At 31.0% G+C, this 14,149-nt stretch overlaps 2 protein-coding genes across 3 annotated transcripts; one reads left to right on the plus strand and one right to left on the minus strand.

Moving 5' to 3' along the window:
- The first annotated feature begins 3,785 nt into the window (after positions 1–3,785).
- Positions 3,786–9,355, plus strand: LOC123209991 (purple acid phosphatase 23). 2 transcript variants are annotated; one of them, XM_044628121.1, is made up of 8 exons: positions 3,795–4,277; positions 4,379–4,570; positions 5,376–5,712; positions 6,724–6,941; positions 7,088–7,278; positions 7,643–7,924; positions 8,467–8,593; positions 9,116–9,355. In XM_044628121.1, exons 1-8 carry the CDS (start codon positions 3,818–3,820, stop codon positions 9,235–9,237), a joined length of 1,929 nt encoding a protein of 642 aa, XP_044484056.1. In that variant the 5' UTR covers positions 3,795–3,817; the 3' UTR covers positions 9,238–9,355. The 2 variants fall into 2 exon arrangements, 1 of the variants encoding a protein (XP_044484056.1); XR_006501187.1 differs by lacking the exon at positions 9,116–9,355 and having other exon boundaries at positions 3,786–4,277; positions 7,761–7,924.
- Positions 9,356–9,448: 93 nt separating this feature from the next.
- On the minus strand, positions 9,449–11,722 carry LOC123209992 (bidirectional sugar transporter SWEET6b-like). The gene is made up of 6 exons (XM_044628122.1): positions 11,590–11,722; positions 11,305–11,341; positions 10,555–10,774; positions 10,107–10,268; positions 9,882–10,001; positions 9,449–9,755 (listed from the first exon to the last, which is right to left on the minus strand). The coding sequence occupies exons 1-6, from the start codon at positions 11,633–11,635 to the stop codon at positions 9,618–9,620; spliced, it is 723 nt and encodes a 240-aa protein (XP_044484057.1). The 5' UTR covers positions 11,636–11,722; the 3' UTR covers positions 9,449–9,617.
- Between the last annotated feature and the right edge of the window lie 2,427 nt (positions 11,723–14,149).

The following is a 14,149-nucleotide window of genomic DNA, read 5'->3' on the forward strand; positions in this document are numbered from 1 at the left end:
TGTGGCATTGGAGAAGAATATAGACCTTGCGGTATAAAAAGATAATTTGCCCACACTATATTTCCCTTGGGATTTGTAACTTGCCTTGAAATATACTTGCTCTTACACTTATTGGCAGTGTGATTTTGATACACACATATTTGACATGGTCCTTTGCTCTTGCGAGATCTAAATTATTGCCACTATTTTCTTGATTTTGAAATTGACTTGATGAAGAGTTCAAGTTATTTGATAAATGTTGATTGTTGTTTGTTAAAGATGACTTGACCACCGAATTTACAAAAAGAGGTTCATGTGCGCTTTTAAGTAAAATTTCATAAATAAGAAGCTACCCATGTAATTCATAAAAAGAGACGAGATTCACGAAGATTAAGAGCTATGATTATTGAATTTTGATGAATTTTGATGAAGGTATTAAGAAACACTGAGATAGTTCTTCTCTAGCTCCTACAATTCTATGTGCAATTGTAATTGATGATTTTGAGATACAAACCTAAATGCACTTGCTAATGCATTCCACACTTTGTATGAGGTGTCAAGACCTATTATGTGTTAAGGAAGAAAACAAACATGATAAAAGAAATTGATCTCTTTGGAACCAGCTAGTGTATACTAGATTAACAACTTAATCCTGTGATCTAGTGTTTGTGGTAGGACAATTTCGATACCGTTAATGAAACCTTTGAGATTTTAATAATTGAGAAGTGACATGAATTGTATTTTCCACACAAGATAATTTCTAGGGTTGAGTTTTCTGGAAAAAACATAGCTAGTAGATGTGGGTATTGATAAAGTTGTGGTGGGATTGTTGGTGTAATCAAAATATGTGTATTATTGGTAGAAGAAGAGTTTGAATTTGACATAATGAGACAAAGTAAAAGAAAGGACAAATTTAAGATCAATTTACAACTCTGATACCATGTTTGAATTGTAAAATAATTTGTGAAAAAATGTATTCTATATTGAATAAATGATACAAAGAAATACAATGCTATTTGCATAAACATACAGATAAAAATAAAAATACATATAGATAAAAGATAACAAAGAGATGAGAAATTGGAGAGATAAAAAGATAAAGATAGAAATAAAAGAGAGATAAGAGATAAAAGAGAAATAAAAGAAAGAGATAAAGATAAAGATAAGAGATCAATACAAAAATAGAATTAATCCCTTAACAGTTTTAATGTATTTGGTTTTCATTTTCCTCGACAAAGATTAAACTAGTGTGAGAAATTTTCATTCTAGTCCATTATATTTCAATATTCTGTTTTTAATACTCTCTTTGTTTGTTTTATTATATATATAACATGTTATTAATATGAATTGTTTAGATATATTTCAATACTATTATTGTTATTAAATATTTAATTTATCATGTGTTTAATTTATACATGTTATTTATTACTAGAAACGTCAATTGGGTTGAGTTGAATGGAGACCCAGCCTAAAACCCGAGAATAAGGCCTAAAGTGGCACTATAACGTGCTGAGCTTGTCCAATGGGCCTTCCAAGTTGGGTTGGGCCACTGGCCTAGGTGTTAGGCCCATCGGTTGGCTCGACCTGACTCATTACTATTCATAATATTTTCAAAAATGATAATATGATTAATTAATTAATAATTATAATATAAAAAATTATAAATATTTATAAGAAGTAAAAATTTTAGACTTAAAAAATGAGTTTTGAGTTCTTTGGATCAATCTCAAATGTATGAGATAACCAAAATTTTAGTTTGATTGAAACATATTATTTAATCTTTATTCATAATGGGTGAAAAAAGTGAAAGATTTTATTATTTTAGATATGCGACTCTTTGCAAAGTGCAAAAATTGTAAGTGTAAAAGTCTCATATATAAAATAATACAATCACTCATTCCCTTTATGTATTATAAATAAATGTTAAGCAAAGTAGAAGATTCAATTAAACTTATGTTTTAAATCCCATATTGTGAGATTGATTATGATAACTCAACTTATCTATTATAAGTTTGTCTTATTTTTATTCATAATTTAATTTTTTAACATGTTTTCTAATTAAAGAAAACATAATTAAAAAAATTATTTAATAATTTTTTTTATCAAAGTTGATGGATTAACCTAGTAGGGGCTTGTAGGTAGGCCCGTTTAAGGTCTAGCTTGGCTTGACCCATTATATATAGGATCGGGTTTTGGACCCTAAAGTTTTTATGGGTTGCCTGACTTAAAGGCCCGTTATTATATGAGCCTAACTCCCGGCCCATCCCCACCTCTATTTATTATATATGTTTTCTCTTTTCCAAATGCAAATTACATATGCTTATATTTATTTTTTTATTATTAATGTTTTCTTTTTCGTAAAATACAAATAATGGACATTTACATTTTTGTTTATTTTTGTAACTGCTTACCATGCAAATACAAATTCTGTATATTTATATTGTTTTTCATTTTAAAATTTGCTGGTTTTTGCAATTTCAAGATACATTAGTTTATCAATATTCAGTTTGCTTTTACTCCCACAACTTCACTAAACCAAATAATATTTCCTACCCAAGGTTTGATGAAATAACATGGACACCCATCAGGTTTGAAAAAATTATTTTTTACCTGTTTGTTAAATTTGTTTAAAAAATATGTTAATTTTTTTTATGAAATTGTTGAAAGACAAAGAAAACCTTCAAGCTAAATAATATTTTACTTCCAAAATTTTATTAAATAATTTTTGTGTTCTAATTTGTATCAATTCCAATTAAAACTAATTTAAAAAAACAAAGTGTAAGTATAAATTGGGCATCAATGATGTATGATTGTATGTTTAGTTTTTCAAAAATGTTTAAGGTTTTAATGAAAGTTTTTCATATTTTTGGAAATTTGAAAACTTTTGGAAAAGGTTCAAGATTTTTTTTAATTTTAAAATTTCAGTATATCTTTCAATAATTTCAAAATTGATAACTATATGATCAAAGAACTAACAAAATATAATACATTAAAGGTGTAAATGTCATATTATAAACTATTGAAATTATAACATTTTTCAAATAATATAGGTTAAATATGATAATTTTTAAAACAAAATAAAAGAAATATTTATTTGCCCCTAGTAAGTATTAAAAATGGTATTTACACCCGCATAATATTACTCACAGTTCAATTTGATAGAGGTGTTATTACAATATTTTAAATCTCGAGAACAAACAATGGTTAATTACATCTTTATTACAATATTTAGACAAAATAACATAAATATATATTGATTATTAAAATTAACAATTGATTTTAATATATATGTGAGAAAATAATATGTGTATCAATCAATTTGTTACTTGTTCGTAGGTTTCATCATTGATTATGTTAGTGGACTGACTATTTTATTTTCAGTTTGTTATTATTTGAATTAGTCTAGGATTGCTGGAGAGAGTTTCCCCGTACCGTAACAACATTTTATAAAGCTTTGGTTATTTATTGGGAATAAATAAATATTGAAGCAAAGATAACTTTCCAGGAATCAGAGACACCCATTTTTGGAGATTAGCCATCTCGAAATTGGGACTCTTTTCCCCGACTTCTCATTTTTTTACCTTCTTTCAAAATTTAAAAGATAAAAATACATAATTTTATCAAACCTTTGGTGGGCAATTGTCATTTGGCCACCCTTTTATTTATATATTTATTATTATTATGTTTTTTTAAGCATCCCCATTCCCCATTGAGAAGGAAGGAACATGAATTGAATTGTGTCAATTTAATTAGCGTTTTTATATATGTTATCTTTGTTGAAGTGAAGCTACATCCCCTATTGTTTTGTAAGCTTTGACTGTTATGTTGTGTGGTCTCTATGGACAGTATTAATGGAAGCAAAGTGGCATATTCCATTATCCAGTTTCAGATATGCCGAAACTGCGATCAATCAAGACAAGTGACACAACACCAAAACCTGTCCCCAATCAACTTTGCTTATCTTTCAAGAATCTTGTATATACATCACAAAACCATATATATCATCGAACTTCAACTCAAACAACAAACTCTAATGGAGAAGTATGCACTCCATATTTTTGTTTTAAACTTTTTCTTTGTCATAATCGCCATTGTTACCCAAAATCAGCCAATACCAACCACTTTACAGGGCCCATTTGAGCCTGTGACTCGTCGTTTTGATCCTTCTTTACGTACTGGCAGTGATGACTTGCCTATGGATCATCCAAGGCTGAAGAAGAATGTCACTTCTATTTTCCCAGAACAGATAGCTCTCGCTATCTCTTCTCCTACTTCAATGTGGGTTTCTTGGGTTACTGGTATTTGTTTTTGAACATTTATGTTTTGGGTGTTTTCTTATTGTGTGGCTTTGTGTTGTTTGATGGATTTGTTGAATTGGGGTGGGCTTCTTTTGATTCAGGGGATGCCCAGATTGGGTCTAATGTGACTGCTCTTGATCCTTCATCTGTTGCGAGTGAGGTTATGTATGGGAAAAACAGTGGAAAATATACAAATCAAAGTAGTGGCAATGCAACTGTTTATAGCCAATTGTATCCATTTGAGGGCCTCCTGAATTACACCTCCGGCATCATTCACCATGTGCGGATTGATGGTAAGATTAACTTAGTAGTTTTGGTGTGCTTTTTTTATTTCTTATTATGATTGGACTACAATCATTATTAACATTTGTCTCAATTTGTTACCCTTTATGGATTTATGGAAGAGATACACTTCAAACTAACTGTTGGTGATTAAATTTATGTCAGAGGTTTTCCTAATCTTCTAGACTGCATTTTGGATAATTAGGCTTTCGAAGCAATAAGTTAGAAAGAAAATTTCTTATTGCTGATTATAAAGGAACTAGGTATTAAGACCTGTATCTTCCTGGAGTTGCTTGATTAATAGGTTTGGTCTTTGTGATGTCATTCAATCATTTTTGTTCATTTGGTAATTAGAAACTCTTTAAAAGTAGGACACTTAGAGAAATTACTCCGGGAATTTACACGCATAGGAAAGTATTTCTGTAAAAAGATTATTTGTGAGGACAAGAGGCTGAACTGAATGTTTTGATCAGTTAATAGCGAAAATAATATGTAAGTCCTTCTCAATCAGAGTAAACATTATTAGAAAAGGCCAACTTGATAAGTGAGCTTAAGCTCCTGTAGTTTATTGCCTTTCTCAACATTTGAACTTCAATTTGCCTGTTTCATTTTACAAATGGCTTAGCTGTCCAGATCTTCCTCCACTAGATATCTTCAATTATATAAAAAATTTCTAAACCTTTCCTTTTTCATGTATAGATGCTATATCTTCAGCTAGGTGAAATAAAATTTTCACCTCTTTCTTTTCATGTATAGATGGTTATCTTATTGAATGATTGGATATCCAGTAATTACAAATTCATCTACTAATAATAGATCTTGAACCTGGAAGAAAATACTATTTCAAGTGTGGGGATAGCAATTTTCCAGCTATGAGTGAAGAGCATGTCTTTGAAACTTTGCCATTGCCTGGTCCAACTTCGTACCCTCGCCGAATAGCAGTTATTGGAGATCTGGGTCTCACAAGTAATTCATCAACGACTATTGATCACCTGATGAACAATGATCCCTCATTGATTTTAATGGTGGGAGATTTAACTTATGCAAATCAGTACCTCACAACTGGTGGGAAAGGAGCTTCTTGTTACTCCTGTGCATTTCCAAATACACCCATTAGGGAGACATATCAACCCCGGTGGGACGGATGGGGAAGGTAACGTCTCATACGTTTTACTGAATTGCTGTTTCTTCAATTTTATGTTGCTCAAATTCAGTGGCTGTCTGGCAATTTTAACTTACTCCCCCATAAGTCTATCCTTTTCTATTGGTGATTGTATCTCGGTAAGAGTATTATCTACCATAAAGGTTCATACATGCACAGAGTCTTGTCAATATACTTACTTTAAGGCATATACTTGACTGCCATTATCTCATTTGTTGCAGCATAGTAACCTGAGTGACACACCACTTTGAATCTGTGTTTAATTTATTGTGTGTTAATTTTTTTGTAGGACAATTTTCATAGAGGTAGCTATAGCATCATAGATGACAATTAGCTAATGACCGAAGCTAGCATAGTAACTTGTTTAAATTGCATTGGCAAAATTTATAATGTTAGTCCTGTTCTATTTACCGGTTTTTGCAAATTGGTCATTATTTGCAAATTTATCACTGCCATGATGACTGCTTGTTATTAACACTTGACTTTTGACATTTTTTTGAAATTGTTGTCTTGTGGATAGGCATATTCTCTCTATAATATTGTTTCTATATTAAGAAGTTTTACCTTTGATGAAAAAATTTGAAGTCATTATTAGATTCAACAACAGAAATGTTAAATGAAAAACTCTTTAAAGGTTGTTTCAGATTCCAGAGCTGAGAAAATTGAAAATCAGTTGAGACTTAGCTAGCTTAACAACCTTTTTCGAATTTCCAACAGTTCTGTTTCAAATACTTGTATATTTTGATTACCTATATTCCCACCATCAAAGCCAATTAAAATCCTCTTTCATTGTATTTCTATACCAGTGGAGAATTAGTACTTGTAATGCAAGGCCTAAAATTGAGGGCAGTACTGACTTGAAATAAAGAATAAATCCCTTATCTGAATTACATTGTTTATAATAAAGGACCAGAATATGGAGTTTTTTGTAGCATGTACTAGCTCAACTTTCAATTTGTGTGATATAGTTTCATTATGAAAACAGTTAAATTCATGCTTTAGGTTCATGGAGCCATTGACCTCAAGAGTTCCTATGATGGTCATTGAAGGAAATCATGAAATAGAGCCTCAAGTTTCTGGAATCACTTTCAAATCTTATTTGACCAGATTTGCTGTTCCATCAGAAGAGAGTGGTTCTCACAGTAACTTCTATTACTCTTTTGAAGCTGGAGGGATACATTTCATCATGTTGGGAGCATATGTCGATTATAATAGCACTGGTAACTGAAAATTTATGAGCAACGCATAGCTATAAACACTGGCATGTCTAATTTCTCAGATTAGAATGCAATGCCAGGATGTATATCCCAATTCTGACATCGGAATTCTCTATGCAGCTGTTAAATTTTATTATTCTCAATTGTAGGAGCTCAGTATAAGTGGCTAAAGCAAGATCTGCAAAATGTAGACCGGAATGTGACCCCTTGGCTGGTAGCTGCTTGGCATCCACCTTGGTATAATAGCTACTCTTCACACTATCAAGAATTTGAATGCATGAGGCAAGAAATGGAAGCACTTGTATATCAAAATGGTGTTGATATTGTTTTCTCTGGCCATGTAAGTTAAAGATATCTATTTTAATCATGTAGATATGAAATAATAGTCCTGAAAATATAAGCTTTTTGGATACATTCATCTAATTTGCTTTTAGAGCATATAATATTTCCCATGTAATCCTTGGAGCTTTAATAGTTGGTGAAGTGTATTTTAGTTTCTCAGAAAAAAGAAACACAGAAGAAGAATGACGTTATAGTCTACATCTCAAAAAGTAGTGGAGAGTTATTTTACTTATCCTCCTGCTAAATCATATCAGAAGTTAGAATACAGTAAAGCTGAATAGAAATTTATGAACTACTGATATTCATGCACCAAATTTTTTTTTTTTTTTTGTCTTATTGAATATATGCTGCCTTCTTTACAGGTTCATGCTTATGAGCGGATGAATAGAGTCTATAATTATACATTGGATCCGTGTGGACCTGTTTACATAACAGTGGGAGATGGTGGAAATATTGAGAAAATTGATGTTGATTTTGCAGATGACCCTGGAAAGTGTCCCTCCGCTAATGATAACCCACCAGAATTTGGGAACATCTGTCATTTGAATTTCTCTTCTGGTCCTGCTAAAGGCAACTTTTGCTGGAGCAAACAGCCAGAATGGGGTGCATTTAGAGAAAGCAGCTTTGGACATGGAATACTTGAGGTATGTTTTAAGAATCCTACCATCAATGCTATACATTCTAATATTACTATTCTGGACTAGCCTCTAGATTGGTGCAAATGCAATTCTCAATTTCTTCACTTAACACAATGCCTCTGAGGTTTAGATGAGGAAGATTGAACTGGTATTTTGTTACTAATATGTTAAAGGACACACAGAGTTTGCATATATTCAGATTTATACATAACAGACTTCAATAACATGGTAATTTGGCACCAATTAATATAAACCGAGTGGTTCCTTCTTGTTGCATTTTAATGTGGTCTATATAAATTTTCAGTGGTTTCTAAAGTATGTCGAGTTTTCTACATCGATCATTGTTTAAATTATGAGTGTAAGCTTGGCTAAAATGCACATCTTTAAGAAAACATTTGCTAAACTAATATGCAGTAGTGGCTTAGCTTAACACAACATCTGGTAAAACCGTATGACAATGTATAATTTCTTTTTTTTTTATGATCTTTTGATTTTTTCTTTGTGTTGTGTCTTTCTTTGTCAAGATTTCTTTCCATTTCTTGATGCAGGTAGTAAATTCAACATATGCATTATGGACCTGGCACCGGAATCAGGATGCTTACAAGGAAGATAGTCATGGTGACCAAATCTATATTGTGAGACAGCCAGAACTGTGCTCTCCCTCCAGCCCTAAAAGTGATTCTCTGATTTAACTTATATTTTCAAATTCTCAGCGGTTTGTTGTTCTTGTTTTCTTAATTGCCCCTTGACAACCTTAATCTCTAGAAGATAAATAATGAATTGAAAGCATTCTTGCAGCCGTTGCGGTGACTGCCATCAATCAATTACTTAACCGTTGCACTGCAATCAGCAACTAGACCATTCATCATCACATCATTAATCTTTCATGATAAAGTCGATTAATTAGGATAGAACTGTATCTCTTAGGAACTGTATGGGCAACTTTTGATGCATTCGGATCAACATGTGAAAAAAAAATTGGTTTCTTTTTTCATCGCTTGTTTTTTCTCTAATTTCTAGAGAAGGTACTTTTCTTTCATTTTTCAAGAAAGACGAGTTTGGCGGGTTTCCCCTATAATAGCAAAAGCAATAAACTTAACCAACTAACATTTCATTGATGTATTTTTTCATTGAGATCTGATTCCAGCTAGCTTATAGATCATTTACTTAAAGCTATTTCTGAATTGCTGATGATAGGGGATCAGCCTAAATCAACTAGGAGCCCAAGCAATGAAAACTCAGGTTACGCAGCTCTATCAGGGCAATGTAAGTGGATACTGTCAATTTTATTCATCATGGTTTTCATTGTTGTAAAATGATTGTGAGCATGCATGTAATTGTGCTGATTACATTCCTCCTCTTCACTATATTTGTTCTTTTTCCAAGCACTCATACTTGTGAAGTTCAATCTAAAGTATGCAAAATTTTAGATTTCCATGCTCTATATATTTTACCAAACAAATAAGGCCTCACTTTTAAAGGAAAATTTTCTTATTATAAGATATTATGTCTAATTATAAATCGATAAGATATGGTAAATTTTTCTTATTTTCATTTTATGGTTTCCAATATTAAAGATAGCAATATCTTGCTAGTAAAATCATGTGATCTCAGACATATATCAACATTAAACTGCAAAACATATGGCATATGATTGCACTTAATAGAACCACAATAGCTTGAATCTTGATCAGCTGTTTCAGGCTGCGGCTTCAGCAGACAGTTGACTGCCAGTTGACTTGTCATTGCCTTGAACTTTTGTCGGTGTTGATCTGTAGTATATTCCATATATTATGAGTTGAACGAGTCCTAAAATCGATCCAAGACCATTGCTTATCTGCCATAGTTAACCAAATATAATTGAATACGTCCTCCAACAGCTAAAACTTATTTAGGTATTTAATATGTTAAACTAAACTGTTTTGACTGTGATTAAATTGGCTACTGGGGATTGAGGTTTTACCAGAAGGAAATAGTCCAACTTGAACAGAGCATAAGCTGACCAGATGCAACCATTAACAAAGCCTGCCAGTGAGAGATAGAATGGCATGAACTCCACACTCTTTGTCTTTATAACTTTTCGCTGTTAAAATCAGCAAGGCAAAAGATTCAAGTGAAATGATTTACACATGTAATTAAGTAATATAATAAACGCTCATAGAATTGGATTCATCGAGGAGATGCATACCACAATGGTGAGAGGTGAAGCGTACATCATGATGCTGAAGACAACACAAATAATTCCAACAAAAAATGATCGGCTGCTATGGGTGTGAAAAGCCAGAATAGTAATGGTAGCAACAACTGCAACGAAAACCACCTCGCCTGTAAGTCCAATTGCAACCTTCCTCTGCAAATACACGAGATAAATAGCAAAATCAGCATATAATGAAAAGAGCAGCAAGCATGTATTTAAATCAATTTACTTTCTGTGATTGATAATACATACATTTTGTTTCATAATCAAATAATCAATATGTTGGACAGCCATCTATTTACCCATTGGTTTCATTCTCTTTCCCACAAACACCAAATCTGCTGTATTGCTTAACCCAATTGAAGGGCTATAGACTATGCTTGTGAGAGCAATGTGCGACAAAATTCATACATAAAATAAAGGGAAAAGGAAAGCCTACCATTGCTTTCTTCTGACGGTCATGCAGGCAGAATATTGCTAAATATAACAACTCCATTGCAAGCCCAACAGAGTTGATGGTGATGACGAGAATGCTGTCAGGATGAACAAATGGCAGACCATAAAGGATCCAAAACATGCAATTCAAACATGTTGCAATATATGCATATGGCTGGAATTCCTCCACCGATTTCCTCTTGATTATATGCCAAAAAGTTGGACTGCCACAATTATATAATTTCAAACCATAAGGTACAAAATCAATGCTGTTTAGGCTATTTACACAATTTGATGCTCCATAATCCATCTCAAAGGCATTTAGCATTTGCAGTAGACATGAACAGAAAAGCATATCCAATTTTTGTTTTGACAATTACAAGCTTGGGTTTAACATAAAATTAAAATCATTAATCAGAAAGTCAGAAATGATCATTGACCTTTCATTTTTATATTTTTCAATAACATCAAACAGCAGAGACAACCACCATCAATTCAACAATTATTTTAAAATTTCAATTGACCAAAGAATAAAGCTTAATTACAAAATATAACAATTTTATTTTATTTTTTATTCGCAATATAACAGGCCTAATTTTTAAAATCCAGGCTCAGTTAAGAACTGTAACACATGATTATCAGGAACTAAACTAGTAATTAGAAAATTCAATTAAACTATAAGTGAGCAGAGCTGTTGAGGGAGCTGGAAACAGAAATCAAGTGTGAGGTAAGCTAATGAAGATAAAATTATTACGCTGGGGAGAGAAAGAGGCCAAAAGAGATGACGTTCCCTGCAGTACAAAAAACAAAAACATAATCAAATTACTGTTAGATTAACACATGTTTTTCAAAGCAACAGAGGCACAGTTACTTTGCCGCGAATTCATCATTCAAATGCATTGCAAACAGATCAAATTATGAGAACAAAAACAAAATCTCAGAACAAATCCAGAAACAATTTGTTCGTTTCTGGAAACATTAAAAAAAAAAAGAAAAAAGAAAACTAACAGAGCGTAGAGATACAGTGCGTTACACGTACCGATGATGCCAACGATATTGCGAGCAGTATGAGGTGTGAGCACCATTTTAGAAAATTAAAAAGAGAGGTGAGAGAGCTGCTACTGATATTTTTTTTGTTTTTGAAATGACAGTGAGAAGAGAGAGAAACAGGTGTGAGTTGTGTTTATAGACATGAAGCCAGTACTGCATTTGCTTGCTTGAGCTAGTTTGTTACCACTTTGGCAGTTATTCTTCTCAACCAGAGCCATTTCATTTGACTAAAATCGAAAAGGGACACCGCGCAGGCACTGTGAGGTGGCCACATAACGTTTTCGTATTCTATAAAAATTACACCGACTTCAAGCATTCATTAAATGCTTACATAATTCACGGTAAAACGCTAACAAGTACACATTTCACAGTAATAGTTTACAAAATTACGCTAACTGGGATCTTCACATGAATTCTTCCATTCCATTGATGGTTTTATTTTGTATAAACTTAATAAAATTTTAACTCCGTTAACCTTAGAGAGTGATTAAACAAAAATTAATCTAAAATTAGTAATTATAGGTGTGCATGAAACTATCCAAATTGGAAAACCAAACTCTTTGAAAATTGTGTTTTTGTTTGGTTTGAGTTAGAAAATGATTTTGTTTGAATTGGGAAAAACAAATGAGGAAAATGGTTTGGTTTACCATTTGGGTGGACATGAATCTAAACCAAATCGTAAATATTTTTGTTTTGAACATGACATCGTTTTGTTACACAGCATGGTTAAGATAAATATAAACTTTTATAATGTATTTAGTTTGAATAATCTTTTATTAAAAATTATTATAAAGATAAATTATTTAAAAGATTACTAATTATAAATTATAAATTATTATTATTATTATTATATTTGATAAAATTAGTAAATATTAGTAAATATAAATAATTATTGTGTTTAGTGGAAGGTAATAAAAAAATATTAATATAATATTTTACTTAAATGTCTTTAGATATAATTATTTTAAAATATTTTTTATATTACTTATTATTATAATTGAAAATGAGAGTATTTTTATTCTAAAATATTTAATTATAATAAAATTAAAATTACGTTAATAATATTTTAATAGTTAATGTGGAGATGATAATCACATTATTTTTTATATTACTCGTCATATCACTATTGATAATAGAAGATTAGTAGAATTTGTTATTACTTATAAACAAAATAAAATAATAATAATAGATTACCAAAATAATTTTTTATTATGGAAATTAAGCAACCCCTTAGGGCTTGCTGCACTCTTTTATTGTGCAAACCAAGCAACCCCTTAGAGTTTGCTCCACTCATTCCTCAATTCTCTCATAGTTGTTTCTTCTAATGCCCGTTTGTTCCGGTCTTTAAACTGAAGCTTAATTTTCTATCTTTGTATCATCTCTTGTAGCTTCATTCTGTCAACCTTTTTTATCTATGGGTATGTTCTTGTTTTTCCGTTTTTATATATGGGTATTATTATTATTTTTAGTTTTTTGTGGTAAGTTGATGACTTTAGGTGTTTCTTGTTAGGGTTTGTCGGTTTCTTGAATTCTTTTCGTTGAAATTTTGACATTGAAGGTGAGACTGATTTGATTAGAAAGTGGAGTGAAGTTGGATGTTAGGGTTTTTTTATGGAAGCTGATTGAATTATGAGATGATATAATTTTCATTGAATATTTTTTTGGTGATGTCGATACTCTTTGTTTGTTTGTTTGTTGAGGAGACATAAAAGGAATTAGAAATTTGAGGTTCAAATTATTGTCTGCTTTTTGTTATTTGTAAATCTATTTTATCATTAGCGAATAAAAAAATGCTTCCTTTCTGATGGTATCGTTGGATGATTGACAAATGTGGGACTATTTCTATTTTAGACCTCTATTTAACTACAAGTTGTGGAATTAGGGTTTAGGGTTAGTTTTGATTACAATAGTTGTTGAATGTCCCCGTGATGAAAAATGTCTTATTTTTCCATGCTATAAGTTTTAATTACAAGTTATCCAATCTCCCCGTGTTTATCAATTGTTAAATTAATCTAGTGATAATCTTATTTAGTAAAAATGCGTTTAATTTACATTTAATTTATGTTCCCATTTAATTTACATTTTAAATACATGATTCCGAATTTTTAAATTTAAAATATATTAAACACGTGTTTTATCAATTTCCCGTATTAGATACATATTTTGCCTTTTTTATGGTTTTCCTTTTTTATGAATTTTTAAAACACAAAAATGTCTCCTGTATTTTTAATTAATTATCATAATATCATAACTATATAAAATAAAAAATTCAATTTTTTGTTATCCAAATCCCTAACCTCTCATAATAATTTTTTGTGATAATTGAATTTTGATTATATTTTATGTTATATTAGGTTTAATAGTTAATTAGATATTTTACATTTGAATTGTTAATTAGAAGATTTATAAAAGGTACTAAAATTTTGATTGATATTGTCATATTTTAAAAAATATAATATTGATGATGTATCGTATTAAACTTGTTTGTACACGTTCCGTATTTTTTTTGTATCCGAATTTTATAACATTTTTAAACAAATGTATCCTTT

The sequence above is a fragment of the Mangifera indica genome, chromosome 3 (genome assembly GCF_011075055.1).
Source record: "Mangifera indica cultivar Alphonso chromosome 3, CATAS_Mindica_2.1, whole genome shotgun sequence".
NCBI lineage: Eukaryota > Viridiplantae > Streptophyta > Magnoliopsida > Sapindales > Anacardiaceae > Mangifera > Mangifera indica.